The sequence below is a fragment of the Eleutherodactylus coqui genome, chromosome 2 (genome assembly GCF_035609145.1).
Source record: "Eleutherodactylus coqui strain aEleCoq1 chromosome 2, aEleCoq1.hap1, whole genome shotgun sequence".
Classification (NCBI taxonomy): domain Eukaryota; kingdom Metazoa; phylum Chordata; class Amphibia; order Anura; family Eleutherodactylidae; genus Eleutherodactylus; species Eleutherodactylus coqui.
Window position 1 is genome coordinate 116040096 of NC_089838.1, and position 18315 is coordinate 116058410.

Genomic DNA, 18315 nt, shown 5'->3' on the forward strand with positions numbered 1-18315 from the left:
GCATCTCAAGTTCCCAGGTCCCACTATTAAGCCACAATAGCGGCAAGAGTGCTCCCCCCCCCCCGCACTGTAAGCATAAAGATCGTTCTCCTCTGCCACAGCAGTAACAGCTGTGGCAGAGAAGAACGATGTTAGCCCATTGAATTCAATGGAGCCGGCAATACAGCAGGTTCCACTGAAAGCAATGGGCTGCCGGCGTGCACGGGATGAATTGTCGGGAAGGGGTTAAATATATAAGCCCTTCCCTGCAATTCATCCAGAAATGTGTAAAAATAAAAAAAATATACCGTATATACCGGCGCATAAGGCGACGGGACGTATAAGACGACCCCCCAACTGTCACCTTATACGCCGGGAATACAGCGGAGCAAAAAATAGAAATCATTACTCACTTCCCCCGGCGTTCTGCGGTGCTGCTGCAGGATGTCGCTCCCTCCTGGTCCCCGGCAGAGCATTGCTTTCTGGACGCAGGGCTTGAAATCCCCGCCTCCAGAAAACACACGTGCCTTCAGCCAATCACAGCCAATGACAATGATGTCATTGAATGGCTGTGATTGGCTGACGGCGTGTGTTAGCTAATCACAGTAACTTTCTGGAGGCGGGGATTTCAAGCCCTGCGTCCAGAAAGCAATGCTCTGCCAGGGACCAGGAGGGAGTAACAGCCTGCAGCAGCGCCGCAGAACGCCGGGGGAGGTGAGTAATGAATTTTTTTTTTGACACTTTCTTTTTTTTTTGTATTACCGGCGTATAAGACGACCCCCGACTTCAGAGCAGATTTTTCAGGGTTCAAAAGTCGTCTTATATGCCACTATATACGGTATATACTTACCTTGTCCCGGCAGATGGAGTTCAGCGCGGCCGGCCTACAGTGGGTGTGAAGGGGGTGTGAGTCAGACCTGCCCCCTGATTGGCTCAGCGCTGAGTCTGACACACCCCCTTCACACCCACTGCCGGCCGCATTTCCGGATGAATTGCAGGGAAGGGCTTATATATTTAAGCCCTTCCCGACAATTCATCCCGCGCACGCCGGCAGCCCATTGCTTTCAGTGGAACCTGCTGTATTGCCGGCTCCATTGAATTCAATGGGCAAACATCGTTCTTCTCTGCCACAGCTTTTACACCTGTGGCAGAGAAGAATGATTTGTCTTCTATATGTTCTCAATGGGGTCGGCGCTGCTGCCGCCGGCCCCATTGAGCGCATATAGAGAAGAGAACAGATAGGTGCGATCTGCGATTTCTATGGCCTAAGAAGGACCGTTGGGGTTCTTGAAGCCTAAAATCACTCCTAACGCTCTCCCTATAGCAGCTCCGGCATCAACAGCACTTTCCCTGCACTATGTCAGAATGCATCTGTGGCGAGCCGCGGGCGGGCAGATTTTTATACTCGGGTGACACCTGATCTCGCCAGCCACTCACTGCAGGGGGGTGGTATAGGGCTTGAACGTCGCAGGGGGAAGTTGTAATGCCTGCCCTGTCTTTCTATTGGCCAGAAAAGCGCGCTAACGTCTCAGAGATGAAAGTGAAAGTAACCTGAACATCGCGTGGTACTCGTTTCGAGTAACGAGCATCTCGAACACCCTAATACTCGAACGAGTATCAAGCTCGGACGAGTACGCTCGCTCGTCTCTACTTATTAATATTTTGAGGAACACTTTCTTTTCCTACACCAAGCGAAGATTGCAAATGCTCATAGGAGTCAAAATGATAGATACCCACACAAATGACCCCATTAAAAAATATATATATATACACCCCTTAATATATTTACTGAGGGGGGTCAGGAGTATTTTGACCCCAGAGTTTCTTTTCAGGAGTTAATGCAATTTAGAGGAGAAAAAATAAAATTTCATATTTTTGAAAATGTAATTTTAAAGACATTTTTTTTCTATAATGCATATAATAATGAGGATTTGCACCACAAAGTGGATACCCCGGTTTGTCCTGTGTTCAGAATCATACCAGTCGTGGCCCTAATCTTCTGTTTATATGCACAACGGGGCCCAAACCGAAAGGAGCAGCCGCTGGCTTTCAGAACAGACAATTGTAGAGCTCTTGAGCGGCCAAAACGACAGAGAACCCCCACAAATGACCCCATTTTGGAAACCAGACCCCTTAACGAATTCATCTAGGGGTGTACTATGTATTTTGACCTTACAATTTTGAATGAATCTAAGCCAAGCACAAGGAAAATATGACGATTTTCGTTTTTTTGACAATTGTCATTTTAAAATAGTTTTTTTTTTTTTTGTACAACACACATATGATTGAAGACTTTCACCCCAAAATGGATCCCAAATGTTTGTCCTGTGTTCAGAAGCATACCCATTATGGCCGTAGTATTCCGTCTGGATGCACAACGGGGCCCAAACCGAACGAAGCATCAAACTTTAACTGTCTTAACTTTTATGTGATTGCCATTATCCGATGGATAATGGCGATCACGTAACTGGAAACCACTCGCCGCGGACTGCTCCAAGCTCTCAGCTACCTGTAATAGCCAGGAGCAAGGAAATTTTAAATTTCCCAGACCCTACCTAGCTTCTGCACTTGTGTCCGCCATTTCGGTGACAGACGCATACGCCAAAGCTAAAGAAAACGATAAGGATCCCGTCGGGGGACATCGCCGCAGGCCTTGGGTAAGTAATTTCAACTCCCCTCACGGTTCGGATTCTTGACAGAAGGTGAAACTTAAGCCTTCTTGCTGGCGACGGGCGCGTGCCCAGACGCCGGGGTAAGGTCCGGATAAATATGAGGGCCTTGGGTACCTAGTTTCATCTCCCTTCACAGATATGATATATATATATAATTTTTTTTTTTTTACACTTTTTAAAACTTTTTCTACTTTTACATGATTGCTGTTATCCATTGGATAGATCATATGACCGGGAACCGCATATAGCGGCTCCTGGTGACAGCTCCCTGCTCTTGACTACTCTTACTAGCCGGGAGCAGGGAGTCTTCAAATTTCCTGGGCCTCCAAGGAAATGAACGTCGGGAGACATCGCGGAGGACACTGGGGAGTATTATCAGCTCCCCTTACGGATCCAATCCATAAGGGGGCTAAAAGTTTAACTTTTTTTTACTTTCTATTGACTTTAATGTGATCTCCAGTATCCAGTGGATACTGGCAATCGTGTGACTGGGGGGTGGGTAACCCATCAGCATTGAGCTGTCACATCCAGAGCCCGCAAGGTTTTAATCCCCAGAGGATGCATCCTCAGGGATTAAAGCCCAGCAGGCCAGGACTTAGAAACACTATGGGCTGGTTACTGAGGGGTTAATCTCCAACCAGAACACTGCAAGGCCCTTTTTTAGCACTTGTGGCAGTGGCACACCGGTGATTACAGCTTCATTTTCCCAGTTTTGCTTCTAATAAAATTGTGCATACAGGCAGGGCTTTGGCGTCTGAGTCAGTCCCATTTTGGTGGAGTCGGTAGAAATCTACTGACTCTGGCTTAAGAAAAAAAAAGGATATAATTATAAATATGGTATAATTAATTCAGTGCAGAACTTGTTGCATTTTCCTCTTATAGGAACTTAGGAAAGTTTTGAAATGTCCTATAAATATTTGTTCTATTAATCTAAGCCCCTGTTTATCAAAAACATTAATAGCTAAGATGTGACTGAAAAGCCTGATTTTTAATGTAGTAAATGTATCACTTTAACATTACTTTTATGTGATCGAGTCTGGAAAACCCGAGGAGGCAGAAGTCTGGCTTACCAACTATACAGCCCTACACACAGGCCTGATTACAACGCGCTCTCCTTGCCCTACCTAGCGCTGTTAGCAGTTTTGTATCTGTAAAACTGCTGACAGACTCTCTTTAAGGCTGGCTGTGACGGGCTCCGCTGCGGAATTCTGTAAAGGCCCTTTTACACGGGATGATTATCGTTCTGGCTGTTTGCGCTTCCACGGGGTTTTGGACGATAATTGTCCCATGCAAAAGCATGCAGAAACTGAACGACTGGGCAAGAATCGTCCAGTCGTTCAGTTAAAGCATGCTTAAAATACTAAACGACGATCGTTCAGTGTAAACGACAGCCGTTCTGTACGAACGGCCGCTGCTTACAGTGAATGGAGAGGGGTAGGGGAAGAGCCGAGAGAGAATTTTCCTCCGGGCACCCCGCCTCCCTATTGGCCACGCTGTGTACCAATCACAGCCATCGCATTAAATGGCTGTGATTGGTTTATTGAGCGCCGCAGTTATTGGCTGAACCGCGGCACTTGAAAACCAATCGGAGCAATCGCTTACTGGAGGCGGGGTTTACAAACCCCATTACCAGCAAGCGATATTCTATAGGTGTTGAGAACTATAAGAAAGCCTGTCTCGAACTGTTGAGACCAGTGGGAGAGCCCCAGACGGCGCCAGCTAGGTAAGTATAAGACCGCCCCCTGAAAATAAGACAGCGTCTTATTTTTGGGGAAACATGGTAGTACAGGGAATCACTACTGACCCAGTCACTGAATGTACAGATGGCTGATTTTTTTTTTTTTGCCAGTGGCTATTTTTCTAGTCCTCACAGCGACTGCATTTTATAATAATGTACCCAACATTTAAATTGTAGCTAGATGACCAGTTAATGTCTCTAGTCCGTGAATTAATCATTTTGACCACCAGCGATGGCCGTGGTTTTCTGTACTATTAGCTGGGTGGGTTTTTCTACAGCATTTACACTAGTGAGGTGCATTTTTATACCTGTATTACGGATGAATGTCTTGACCCATCCTCGGGCCTATTGACTCTGTACTCGCAAGATCGTAGGTCCCTGTCAGTTCAGGTCAGTAGACCCATAGTTGGGTAAGACATTTGTCCATGATACAGGCTCCTGTAATACGCTTGAGTAAAAACTCTTGATCTCTGTAAACTTCTTTCTCATGTCAGCAAGTTTTTATTTTGCTACAGGCGCCATCTTGGGCATTTCTACTTTGTGCTATTGGCTTGTTTGCGTATCAGTCATTGGATGCTATTGATGGGAAACAAGCTCGAAGAACCAACAGTAGCTCTCCACTCGGGGAGTTGTTTGACCACGGATGTGACTCTATATCAATAGGTAATACTTCTCGTCTGTTTAATAATCTTCCTATTGCACTTTCATTTTTGTTTTTCTTGTTTATTTTTAAGATGCCTGGAATGAATAGTGAGTTCCTAATTGTAATGATTGTTCTCTTCCCACACAGTGTTTGTATCCGTGGGGACAATAGCCGCAGTACGTCTTGGAACTCTGCCCAGCTGGATGTTTTTCTGTTGCTTTATCAGCATGTTCATGTTCTTTTGTGCCCAGTGGCAGACCTATGTCTGTGGTACCCTGAGGTTTGGCTTGTAAGTTCTTGTTGTGATTTATATATATTTTCTAAAATCTAAATGAAGGGACAATATTTGTCTTCAAAGCACCTGAAATCTTGTTCCACCACTCAGTAATGGCTACAGCAGTCACTTGATTAGACTTTAACCTTACAATGCGTTCTGAAGAAGTTTTTTGTTTTTCTACTTTTCTACTAGTTTATCTTTGTGTTGCTGCATTTGTAGACCTATAAGGTTTACTTTTTTGTCCATGGAATTGTGTGAGAGTTTATTTTTTTGCAGAACTGTTTGTAGTCTGCATTTTCTTGGAGGTAGAGTGGACTAAAAATCAAGTGTTTTGGATTTTTTTTTTTTTTTTTTACTGTAAATGATGTTTAACCCCTTCATGACATGGCCTATTTTGGGCTTTAGGACGCAACAATTTTGGGCGGATTTTCTTCTCCGTTTATCAAAAGTCATAACTTTTTTATTTTTAAATCGACGCGGCCGTATGAGCGCTTGTTTTTTGCGTGGTGAACTGTAGTTTTTATCGGCAACACTTTTGGGTACATAGACTATATTGTAAAACTTTTATTTTTTTTTTTTTATGATAACGGAGAGAAAACGCATCAATTCTGCCATAGATTTTTTTTTTATTTTTTTTTACAGCGTTAATCATGCAGCATAAATGAGACATTCCATTTTTTTTGCGGACCGGTACGGTTACAACGATACCGAAATTCATTTTTTTAGGTTTTCCCACTTTTCTGCAATAAAAACCCTTTTTTTTGGAAATCTTTTTTTCTATTCTAAATCGCTGCATTCAAAGTCCTGTAACTTTTTTATTTTTTAATGTACGGCGCTCTGTGAGGGCCTATTTTTTGCGTGACGAGCCGTAGTTTTTACTGGTACCATTTTGGGGTACATACGGCTTTTTTGATCACTTTTATTGCGTTTTTAGTGAGGCCTTAAAAAGGGATTTATTTTTAGAAAACGATGTGTTATATGTTCTACACCTAAAAATGTCATTTCTTCTAGGATTGATGTGACGGAGCTGCAGCTTTCCGTGACGGCAATGTTTTTGCTGTCTGCGTTTTTTGGCACTGGTGTTTGGGATTATGAGGTAATATGTGGAAATATCATAGCCTGTCATTCTGTGCGCCTCTGACAACATTTCACTCTCACTCTATTAAGAGATCAGAGCTCGGCTTCTGTGTTTTTACAGGACCATTTTCATTCACTCATTAGGAATCGTGTGTCGTAATAGATGCTTTTAATAGAAACCACTATTATTGATATGGCCAAAATGCTTCAATTTATTTTTTTTTTGACTGAGTTACGAATGCTTCTGTGAGCTTTTTCACGAACACGGTCCACTTGTTCCAATGCCACAGGGGGTCTCCCAGAATGTTTCCCTTTACATAAACAACCATTCTTGCTCTACAAGGGCTCACTTGATGATGATCTGACGAAAATCTGCAATCGCAAAAACTTTCATCCCAACTGTATGCTGTTACACATATTGTCTGTCTGCCTGTTTAACCGTTTTAGTTCTAAATCTTTATGCAGTAGTAGGAAGCTCGGTTTTGTTTCCTGTAGAGGTGAAACAGACGCATTTCTGCCCCATTCCCAGAGCAGACTGCACTAGCTACATGCTGGGTCCACTGTAATCTGGTGCAATATCTGAACACATTACTTATATAGTAAAGTTATTCTATGGAAACCAGGGTCACATAAAAATATGTTCTTTTTAATAGAAGTAGTCAGCAGAATGTGTGTTTGTGTGTGTGTATAGTTCCCATTTTCTTAAACCTTATGTCTGTGTGTCCTACTGTAATCAATGTTAATTACTGGAGTTTAGAGACCTCTAAGGCTTGCATCAGATAGAAGTCATGTGAGGCCCTATCAGGCGGAATGATTTTTGAATGACCAATAATCCTTCAGTGTGTAAACGGCCAACGATCAAACAATAAATTGTTTGCTTTTCGTTCATTTTATGCAGGCAAACAAATCATCGTTGGCTCATTCACTATAAATACAGATAGTTCAGATGAATATGAACAACTTAATGATTTCTTGTGTGAATGAGCCAACAATGTATCTGCCTGTATAAACAGGCTGCCCAATCAAACGCTGACCTCATTCACTCGTTCAAAGGATAAATCTTTTGCTGTAAATAGACCCTTATTTGTCTTCTCTTCACTTTCTGCTGCCCATGGAAATTTTTTAAAGATTGAAGGATTTCCAGGTAATTATTTTGATGTGTTCTTTCATAAAAAGATTGATTTTAAATAAGCAGTGTGTGTGGACCATGTGTATAAAATAAGTTGTTACTTTACTGAAATTGCTAAATCAAATTTTGCATTTTTGAACAGTTTGAAAACCGTTGCGAATAGGAATACTAGAATTAAAACATACCTAACATTTCATAATAAGCTGTCGTGTGTGCACAATAATTCTATTACTGGCCAATATATGACTTATATTCTGCATTTTCAGCAGTTTTCTCCTCTGCAGGCTTCATCTCTATTTCTTAGTTTTCCCTGTGCTTGTGGGTAGAGACTAGCTGCTATGATGGCTTCCAAAGAGCACCCAGAAGTTGTCATTTTGCTGCAAAACTCGTCCTGCAGTTCCATCTCAGGCAGATATGCAAATGATTAGAGTTGTGGGTGATTAGATGAACAGTCTGTCACCTGAGGCACTAAAGGTGGTTCCACCCTTGGCCTATAAAAGGCTCTCAGAGGCTCCTTGTGTGTAGCCACCTCTCTTTCCGCTTGTGTAGCGCTTGTTGACCACTAGACGCCTCTACGGTGCAAACAGAGATTTCACCCAGTTTGAGAGGGGTGTATTATTGGAATGCAAGAAGCTGGATGATCATTTTGACTAATTGCCTACTATCTAGGCTGCTCTGACCAGACTGTTAAGAGGTATTGGGATCAGTGGATTTGTGAGGGCACCAGTAAAAAGGATTGTCTGATCCCCCGACAAGCATGAGCAGCTCCAACTGTTTCGTTGTCTGCTATCCAGAGACAGGTCACCCTATCATTACAGGCCCCAGTGTCTGTCAGTTCCATTACCAAGGTCTTGGCTGAAGGATATTTGGTCTGATAGCGCCCATTATGTACTGCCTTTAACACCCAGCCACCGTCCCCTCTATTTGCAGTGGTGTGGTAAATGATGAAACTAGACTGCCACAGAATGAGCGCCTCAATTCTGCCTATGTTGTGTGTCCCCACTGCTGGTGTGATGGTCTGGTAGACCATCGCAGATGACGGTGCCCCTAGTAATTGTACGAGGGACAATGACAGCTCAGCGATATGTTCAGGACATCCTGTAGCCAAGTGTTCCTCTCATCGCAGCTTCCAAAAGGCATTTTCCAGCAGGGTAATATTTGGCCGCACATACAAGGGGGTCACAGGAATGCCTCCACAACATTGTAACACTTCCATGGCTGCCCAGTCGCCAGATTTATTTCCAATAGAAACATGTATGAGACTATCTGGAATGTCATGAAGGAACATGTAGGCCAAAAGTTGTCTAACCCAGCGCTTTATTAAAGAGGAATTTGCTCTGGTCCTGACTGCCTGTACATTTTGTGACTCCTGTACTGACTACTTCAATCCAATTGCGTCTGCTATGTCGACGAGAAGTGTTTCCATATGAAAATCCATGAAAGCCTCGATGTCCATTTCATAGACCTGCATAGAGAGTTACTTTTTAGTCCACACGCAGACAGTGTGGAATTGGAGTTGTCAGTGCTGTGGTCATGTGACATACTGGTGGCTGGAACTGGAGTTGATTCCTCTTCGACGAAGCATCCGGTAAGACAATCTTGGCCCTACATGTTACTTGATGACATTTGTAAACGGTGGAAGAATTTAAAAGCAGAGCTGTAAGGCACCAATATAAATAGTATGGTTTCGATCAATTACAGCGTCCCTTTAGATCGCTCTATTGTCCAACCTCCCAGGATCTATCTCCTCAATAAAGCAGGATATCTTATGCCATTTCCTAACCCCAGCATGTGCCGTTATCCCCAGACATTGGAAGACTCCACAAACACTCATTACCCGCGAGTGGATACAGGAAATTTATAGCAATGTGGAACCCTTGGCTAGAGTTTCAAAGCACCTCTGATTTTCAGGCCTTGTTAATCTTAACCTCACGCTACTAGTGATACCTCAGGGCACCCCACCCTCCCCCCAATTTACTCCTTTGGTATTTATCTGAAACTCCTCCACCCCCACCCCCCCCTTTTTTTCTCTCTTTTTTTTCCTTCCCTACTTCTTCCTTTTCTCTCTTCTCTGGTAAATTCCCTTTTACTAAGCTATTAATATGAAGCCTATATAGAGTTCAACTTGGTTGTGTTAAAAGTTGTAACTAAGATATTACCTCCTTTTGGTTTGACATATAATAACCTTAGTAAACCGGCTCCATAGATTAGGCAATTGGTTAAATGTTTCTTACAATTTATATGGTTCTGCGAGACCTACTTGCTACTGTTTATTTTATTTTGATATATATGCAAACTTTAATAAAAATATGATTAAACATAAATAGTATGGTTAACCAAAGCACAGGATCAAGGCATACTGGGAGTTGTGGTTTCTCAATGGCTGAACAGCGACAGCTTGCAATCCACTGCATTAGAGTATTTGTGCAACTAATTTAATAATCCTATGCATTATTTAAAGTCGGGGGTTAATATTGCACAATTCCTATGACTAATACTGAATATTATATTTCATGGTGTTTTTTAACTAGTTTCTCTTTAGCGTGTTAAAACACATGTAAAAAAAACCAGCAGTTTGAAGGGTCTTTAGTGGCATTTTTAAACTGTCCTTTCCAAAATTGTATTGAGAATCATATAGAGAAATGAAACTGACCCACAATACTAACTGCTAAGTTTGTAGACATTCTTGCATTTTTACTGTAGGTTTTGAGTTAACATCTGGGCGCTGCCTTTTAGTACAAACCACCCCCTAAAAAAAATACTGTAAACTAGATCCCAAAAAAGGTTGCTGTATGTAGTGTGTATAACCAGCCTTACGCATTACATGTTTTCTTTTAAGATTCCTATGACTGGATTGCCGCTGAAAGCCATTCCACTCGTGGGGATTGTGTCAGGAATAATTTACTCCTGTAACAACTACTTTAGAGTCATTCTCAGTGGTGGAGTAGGCAAAAATGGATCTACTGTAGCAGTAAGTATATTTTACATTTACTATGTGTGATGTATGCCATTTTGTATAGTGTAAAGGTGCATTACTGACATTAAATATACTGGGTCAGAGTAGATGTAGAGTCATTAGTATGAATAAGATTGCTTTTAATCTCACACGGGTATTCCTTGAATCAGACCGCCATGCCTATAATTTCTTCTTCCTAATTTGACCCCAAACTGAAATGGCTATCTTCTTGACACTAAAACAGAAAAATGGTGCAGGATGTAAGCACCGGATTCCCAAATTCAGAAGGAAACATTTTTCTTAGAAGTAGAAAAGTAATCTAATACAAGTAATAAAAAAAAAAAAAAACTATACACCTCCCAGTGCAGGCAGACATTTATCATGCATCCTGCTTAAAATGGATGTCCTGTACAAAGAAACAAACTGTTGTCCCGTGTCACAATATGCCAACCTCATGTAGAGAGAAGGTAACCTAAAGCTACAAACAAGACCCTTACTTCCATTTTTGCACTGGCTTCCCTGCCTATTTACTTTAATACTGTACCTAATTAATAAACTAATGAAACCAGCTACTTGGCACGCCAGTACAGACGTTTGCAGTAAAATAAACTGGCGCTGTGCATGCATGTCCTTCACGCCATTCATGTGGGGACTTTCAGAACCCCCTCTATCCTGTGAATAAGGGCTGGTTTTATAACTTCGCACAACTGCTTTAAAAACATAATTGGGACCTTTGTTCTGGGTCATAATGGCTGTGTCGTTGGCAAGTAACAAACTATTGAGAATTAGAGGGTTATTTTATCTAGTAAATGTAATGGATATTATCAACAATGGTGTACAAAGTCCTAGAACAAAGGAAAACTTATGTTAGTGTTTCTCTATAGAACGCCAAGAATCTGAGAAGATTACGTTACTTAGGATGAGAAAAGATACATGGTCATCAAGCTTAACCTTTCTCAGTTTTGAAGTTATGAGAGATGTTCATGTGTCTTGTAAAACAATGGTACACTACGAAATAAGAAAAAATATTCACCTTGACAATCGTTATTTAAAAAAACATTAATGATCCTTTAGTCCTGAAAGGCTTGAATGGGCAAATATTGGATAGCAAGCACTGGAAAAGGCTATTGCTGTCAGATTGTAAGAGATGCATAGCAAATAAAAAGATGTCATCCCATAGTCAGCGCTTGAATTGAAGTATACAGCTATGTTGTTCTGGAACTATCTGGAAGAACTTGTGTGAGATAAGGTTTGTCGTCAAGTTGCATCAGGGAAAGGGTTGAAATCTGTATATACTATCTTCAAAAACTTTCACTAAGAAGTGCAGACAGTAATTATAGATAATCATCAGTAACCACACTATGGTTAAATTATATAATCGCTCTTGTGTCACCCTTATCATATATTGTTTTGGGGATATTAAATGTCAGTTTTTCTCTTTTGCCCAATTTGAAGAAACCTAAAGTTCAACTAGGAACAAGTTCCAGAATTAGTAAAGTGCGCTGACTACTGTCATACCAGAGCCGGTAATCATTTCTCTACGGTCTCCCAAATGCAGGTTTCCAAGGGGACATGTAGATCCTAAATGGTTGCATGTCACTGAGCTGCACAGGAGGAGCTGCCACAGCAGTGCCCTCTTCTTTGACATTGCTGTCTACTCTGCAGCTATTCGCTGAAGTTGCACTTAGACTTTCTGCTCTTTTCACCACCTGTAGGTGTTCTGCAGATAATCCTGCACCATTGAAAAATACAACCCATCCTGCAAAAATTAAGTTTTCATGTAGCTATGTCACTGGAAAAATTAATTTATGATTTTTTTTTTTTTTTAATTTTTTTTTTTGAAGGTGGGGAGGAAAAAATGAATTAAAAGTGCCATCCTTTCAATAGTAATCTTCTCAGTGCCCCCAAACAATGGCCTAGAAGACAGTGAATGGTAGGGAAGGGAGACCATGAGTTCCTTATACAGTGGCACTAGCTGGGAGATCTAGACCTAGAATCCGGGGCATGTGCCCTGGATGTCCAGAGCTAGTGCCGCCCCTGGGCTAATCGTCTGTAGTAATCAGGCTGCTAAGTGATTAATCTGAGGGCTGGACAGGGACATCTACCATGTTGAGCAGGAAATTGGACAAATCTATAGAAAAATGTTAACGGACAAAAATAAATGTACAAAAATAACCTTTTCACCTTCTGACAGGGAACAAGCGTATTATCTCCTGGTCTTCATATTGGACTAGTTCTAATATTGGGACTAATGATTTACAAAAAGTCAACGACTGACTTATTCTTCAAGCATCCGTGTCTTTATACCTTAACCTTTGGGTTTGTGAGTGCCAAAATCACCATTAAGCTTGTGGTAAGTCTCCGCTTGTACTTTTATACTGAACTGTCTAATATACTGTATTGTCGGACAACTCTAAGGGCTCACTTCTACGGGAGTATGTGACCTGCATATTATGTGCATAATACACACTACACAGCAAATACGCATGTACATGCATATTTACGACGTATGCTAAATCCCTATTGCCTATATTGGTGATTGTTTCCAGCAAGACAAACCACGTAATCTTGTAGATATACCTTTTAATGGCTAACAAAAATACATGATGTAATAGCGAGCTTGCGAACCTCTCAGGCTGTTCGTCAGGCTAAAATAGAATAGATCTGAAGAGGCCTGAATATTTATACACACTTATGACAAGGCACAGACATGGATGTAATTGGTTTGCACGTAAAAGGAATACTGCAACAGGTACACAAACATTTTTAACTAGACACTGATAAGGGAGTAAAAGTTTATGGTCCCTGAATTACTGTCTGGTTAAAAATGTTTGTGTACCTATTGCAGCATTCCTGGCCTGACGGCCCCCCCCCCCCCCCTCCCATTCCCAGTAATTCATGGGCATGCGCAGACTGGAGCCGGCGGCCCGGGAGTGACTTTGCTGTGCGGGTCTCGCAAATAGAACATGCCGCGTGTATTTTCACGCGGACAAATCGCGGCCGTCTGCCTAGGATTGCGTTCTCTAATGCATTCCTATGGCAGCTTCCACAGGCGGAAATTCTGCGGGAAATAGCACCGCGGAATTTCCGCCCATGTGCAGGGGGCCTAACACAGATGCTATCAGTGTTTCAGAGTAGTCTTCGTTACATCAAACTTTAGCAAAGTAATAGTGTGTGTTTAAAATATTTCAGGTTATATAATCAAATCTTAATGACTTCTTACAGTTGGCACACATGACCAAAAGTGAACTGTATCTTCAGGATTCTGCATTTATTGGACCAGGTCTTCTATTTCTTGATCAGTATTTCAACAGCTTCATTGATGAGTACATTGTTCTATGGGTGGCACTCGTAAGTACTTATTGCAATGTGTGTGATCCATAATCTTATGTACTAGAGTATATTATAGGAGTAAAAGTGCAGATCTTTATGGTTTAAAAGTAGATTAGTAAGTGATAACTAGGTGTTCTTAAATTCCGCCTACGAAATCTCGCAGCGGCGCCGTCAGAGACGCTACACTCGCCTCTCCAGATCTGCAGCGAGCGTCTTGCCCAGCGACCTGGCGTACATGTACGGTGTAGCACATGACAAGCTGGGCTATAACGCAGATTCTTGTGGAAGTATCGCAGGACGGACTGCTTCCATTGACTGCAATGGAAGCCGTCCGCATGATTTTCCACATAGAATAGAACATGCTGCTATTCTCCCCTGCGTGCAGAAAATCGCAGTTGATTTCCACTCATGGTCAGGGGAGAATTCTTTACCACAGCATGTCTATGGATGGACATTGCTATGGAATTTGGGGCGGGTGTCTGACTGCGAACTCCGCAGTGATAATCCATCCGTGGGTATTCGGCCTTAAAGTGATTAAAACTGTAGGACGTTGGGAGCTCTTAAAGCCTTGTTCTAGTATATCATCTTATGGTGGAGTAGTACTGTTCACTGCTTTCAAAGTTGAGTACTTTATTAAGCAATGTTTACTTCTATATCACATTACTGCACCAAAACTGAACCCTTCTTCACTGTGTATTGAAAGAAATCCTGCTGACCCTGTATAAGGAAATGTATATATGTACCGTAGCAATAAGCCCCGTCATTCATCCAAAGCGGGGGACAACAGTGTCCTTACGGCCATTGGTATACCCCCCTTTCTTATTTTTTGTATACAAGAGCGTAGTCAAGTTCACTTTTCCATACAGAGGCATCCACTGGATAGAGTGCAGCACCTCAAAAGCATAAATAGTCTAGCAATATGATTCAGTATATATAACAATAAGCTGCACAGTAGCTAATAGTTTTATACCGGACAATGTCTGTATTTTATTGTATACTTGAGACTGAGGGTTGCTGTCTGAATACACTGACACATTATATCAGAATAACATTTGTAAAGTGTGCATTTCAGAATACTGAGCCCATACGTGTACTAACCTGCATTTTTTTCTTTTTGTAGGTTATTTCTTTGTTTGAATTGCTGAGATACTGCGTAGGCATTTGCCTGCAAATAGCAGCACATCTGCGAATATCTGTCTTCAGAATACCCCCTATGCCAGCTGCAGAGCAGGTTCAAAATCAAACCCATAGCGATTGACTGCTAAAAGTGGAGGAAAAGAAACATGAAGCAATAATTGCATGTTTGTAGTACTAAGCAGAAAAATGAGGATTGAAGGGGGAGCAAATTAATTATTTTCTAATAACTTGACAATTAGTGCTCTTTAATTAAGCAAGAGATAATTTAAAATTAATCCAAAGGAGACGGCACAATATCTATCCTAATCAATAAAAAGAGGAGGGAGATACGGTACCTCAGTTGTGGCTTCAGTGACCAAATCCACTGCCAGTATGATGGACACGTTCCTAATGAGGAGTGGTGTTTTTATATTTTGCATTATTTTGGCATTCCCAATTGTTCTGATGTTGATTGCACTCTGCATAGCACAGGACACCCTTTGTTATTGCATATAACTCTTGGTTTGTGAGGAAAAAGTATTAACAAACCAGCGCTAAAAACTTTTTTTTTTTTTTTTTTGTGAATACAACTGGACTTGCTCTTTATTCAGATAATTCTTTTTAATATTTTGCAAGTCACTTAAAATAATTATGTTTCTTCTCCTCCATATGGGCAGTTCATTTTGGCATTTTATAGTGACGGGGAATTTTGTTTTAAGGTTTCTATTTATATGGGAAGTGACAAAAACTCAATTCAGAAATTTGCAAGAGTTTCTTTTCCAAGAATTCCAAATTCCCATGTGTGACCTGACGCTCTTCTGGACCAATAGCATAACTTTTTCTATTGTTAGTAATCTTCGTTCTAAAACACTTGTACAGTATTAATGAACTGGAAGCAATCTTTTTATGAGACCTCTTTGTGCTGTCCGCGCCCGCATGCTCTGAAGCTGAATAATTTATTTTCGTTATAAAAAGAAAACAAAAAAGTTTACTCATCGGAATTGTTTTTATGTTTAATAAATGTTTTATTAAATATGCATTGCTGTGTTGTGCTTGAAATTGTGCACACTAGACAACATGTTTTTGTTATGCTATATATGAGAGAGTAGCCTAAATCTGAAATTATTAAAAGAAATGAACATGCAGTGTGTAAAAGGGATGTGTTCAATATTTTGTTTTCCTAATAAGGCCACCTGCAGACGGCTGGGTCGGATCCCGCTGCTAGAATTCTCGCAGCGGGACCCGACCCGAGCCCCTGCAGGGACGATTGCGGCCCTCACCTCTCCCGCGGCTCTGGCTCTTTGATGTGTCGGCCAGCTGGCGCATGCACAGAGCGGAGCCGGTAGCCGGGGAGTGACATTTCCGTGCGGGCCTATGCGAGACCCGCACAGAAATAGAGCACGCTGCGATTTGTTTTCCGCGTGTGATTTCACGCGGACAAATCGCGGCCGTCTGCATAGGATTGCGTTTTTTAATGCAATCCTATGGCAGCTTCTACGGGCGGAAATTCTCCCCCTGTGCAGGAGGCCTAAGAGGTAAGAACACCTATTTAGTTAAATGCAAAGAAAGAGTCTGTTTGGTAGGGGTAACATGAGTCAGCCACTTACCGACCTGAGAAACGGTGCCATTCTTAACCCCTTAGTGACCGGGCATTTTTGTTTTTTCCTACTCCCTTTTTAAAAAATCGTAGCTCCTTTATTTATCCATCGACGTCGCTGTATGAGGGCTTGTTTTTTGCGGGACGAGTTGTATTTTTCAATGGCACTATTTATTTACCATATAATGTACTGAAAAACGTTTTAAAAATTCTTAGCGGAGAGAAGTGGGAAAAAAAACGACATTCCACCATCTTTCGGTGCGTCCTGTTTCTACGACGCACAAACTGCAACAAAAACGACCTGATATTTTTATTCTATGGGTCAGTACCATTACTACGATACCAAACTTGTATAGTATTTTTTTTGCTGTAGTACTTGCATTTTTATTTTTTTTTAAGATATAAAATTTTTTTCAATTATTTTCTGCGATCATTTTGTGCACGCGATAACTTTTTTATTTTTCCGTCGACGTAGTTGAGCAAGGGCTCATTTTTTGCGGGATGTCCTGTAGTTTCCGATAGTATCAATTTGGAATACATACGAATTTTTGATCGCTTTTTATTACGTTTGTTCTGGGAGACAGGGTAACTAAAAAAATGCATTTCTGGCGTTCTTTATTTTTTTTTCGGACGACGTTCACCGTGCAGAAAAATAATGCACTACTTTGATAGATCGGACTTTTACGGACGCGGCGATATCAAATACATATTTTTATTTTATGATTTAGATTTTTTAATAATGGATATGGCAAAAGGGGGGTGATTTAAACTTTTATAACTCTTTTTTTTTTTTTTTTACAATTTAAAAAACTTTATTGATCTTTTTTTACTTTACTTTACTTTGAAGTCCCCCTGGGGGACTTTAACATGCGATGCTTTGATCGCTCCTGCAGTATGACGTAATGCTATAGCATTACGTCATACTGCTTTTTTACAGGCAGTCTTTCAAGCCACCCTGTGTGGATGGCTTGATAGGCAGTCTACTAAGGCAGCCCTGGGGCCATTCATTAGGCCCCCGGCTACCATGACACCTGCACGGATCCCCCGATCTCACCGCGGGGGGGCCGTGCGGGACCCCCAAACAGCGTTCGGGGGATTTAAATGCCGCTGTCAGAATTGACAGCGGCATTTAAAGGGTTAATAGCCCCGAACGGCCGAGCGCGGCTATTGCCCCCGGGTGTCAGCTGTAATAAACAGCTGACGCCCGCACTGTATGGAGGGAGATAGCGGCGCTACCTCCCTCCATACACGTCCTGCAGCTGCAGGACGTAAAAACACTATGGCCCGGTCGTTAAGGGGTTAAACATGGTCTTTGTCTGCGTTTGTAGTTCAGCACCCTTTAAAGGGGGTTTCTGGGACATTAAAAAAAATCTTGCAGGTGCTGTAATAAGATGGTGAGCAAGTATTGCTTTCCTGACAAGTCTGCTACCGCGGCTGTGCTCCCACTGGTCTCTGTTGCAGACCTGCAGCAATCATGTTGTATTAACCCGCTGCATGTAAGTAGCAGAGACTACTGCAGATTCTTCTTATCTTTATCACATAATCTTTCTGTAAGATTTTTAATTGTTCTGAGCATACCTTTATTTTGAATACTAGATAAGTCCATGGTCAAGAGTGACACTGTTTCTTGTAAAAACTAAAAAAAAAAACCCTCCCCAACACACAAACACTTTCATAAACTCACAAATCTTTATTCGGTGTTTTGAACATGACTGTTACATAACATTGCAAATTGTGTTACGTAAACCAAACATAACTTTCTAAATCATGACTTTAAAACGCAACTTTATATATTTGG

General features: G+C 41.6%; 1 protein-coding gene across 1 annotated transcript in view; it reads left to right on the forward strand.

Annotated features, from left to right (window-relative positions):
- The window catches only part of CHPT1 (choline phosphotransferase 1), a 29084-nt gene that overhangs the window by 10575 nt on the left and 194 nt on the right, over positions 1–18315 (forward strand). The window contains exons 2-8 of the mRNA XM_066591411.1: positions 4905–5052; positions 5180–5321; positions 6321–6405; positions 10355–10486; positions 12666–12824; positions 13697–13822; positions 14925–15035. Coding sequence (XP_066447508.1) covers positions 4905–5052; positions 5180–5321; positions 6321–6405; positions 10355–10486; positions 12666–12824; positions 13697–13822; positions 14925–15035 — 903 coding nt within the window. The remainder of the gene's footprint in view (positions 1–4904; positions 5053–5179; positions 5322–6320; positions 6406–10354; positions 10487–12665; positions 12825–13696; positions 13823–14924; positions 15036–18315) is intronic.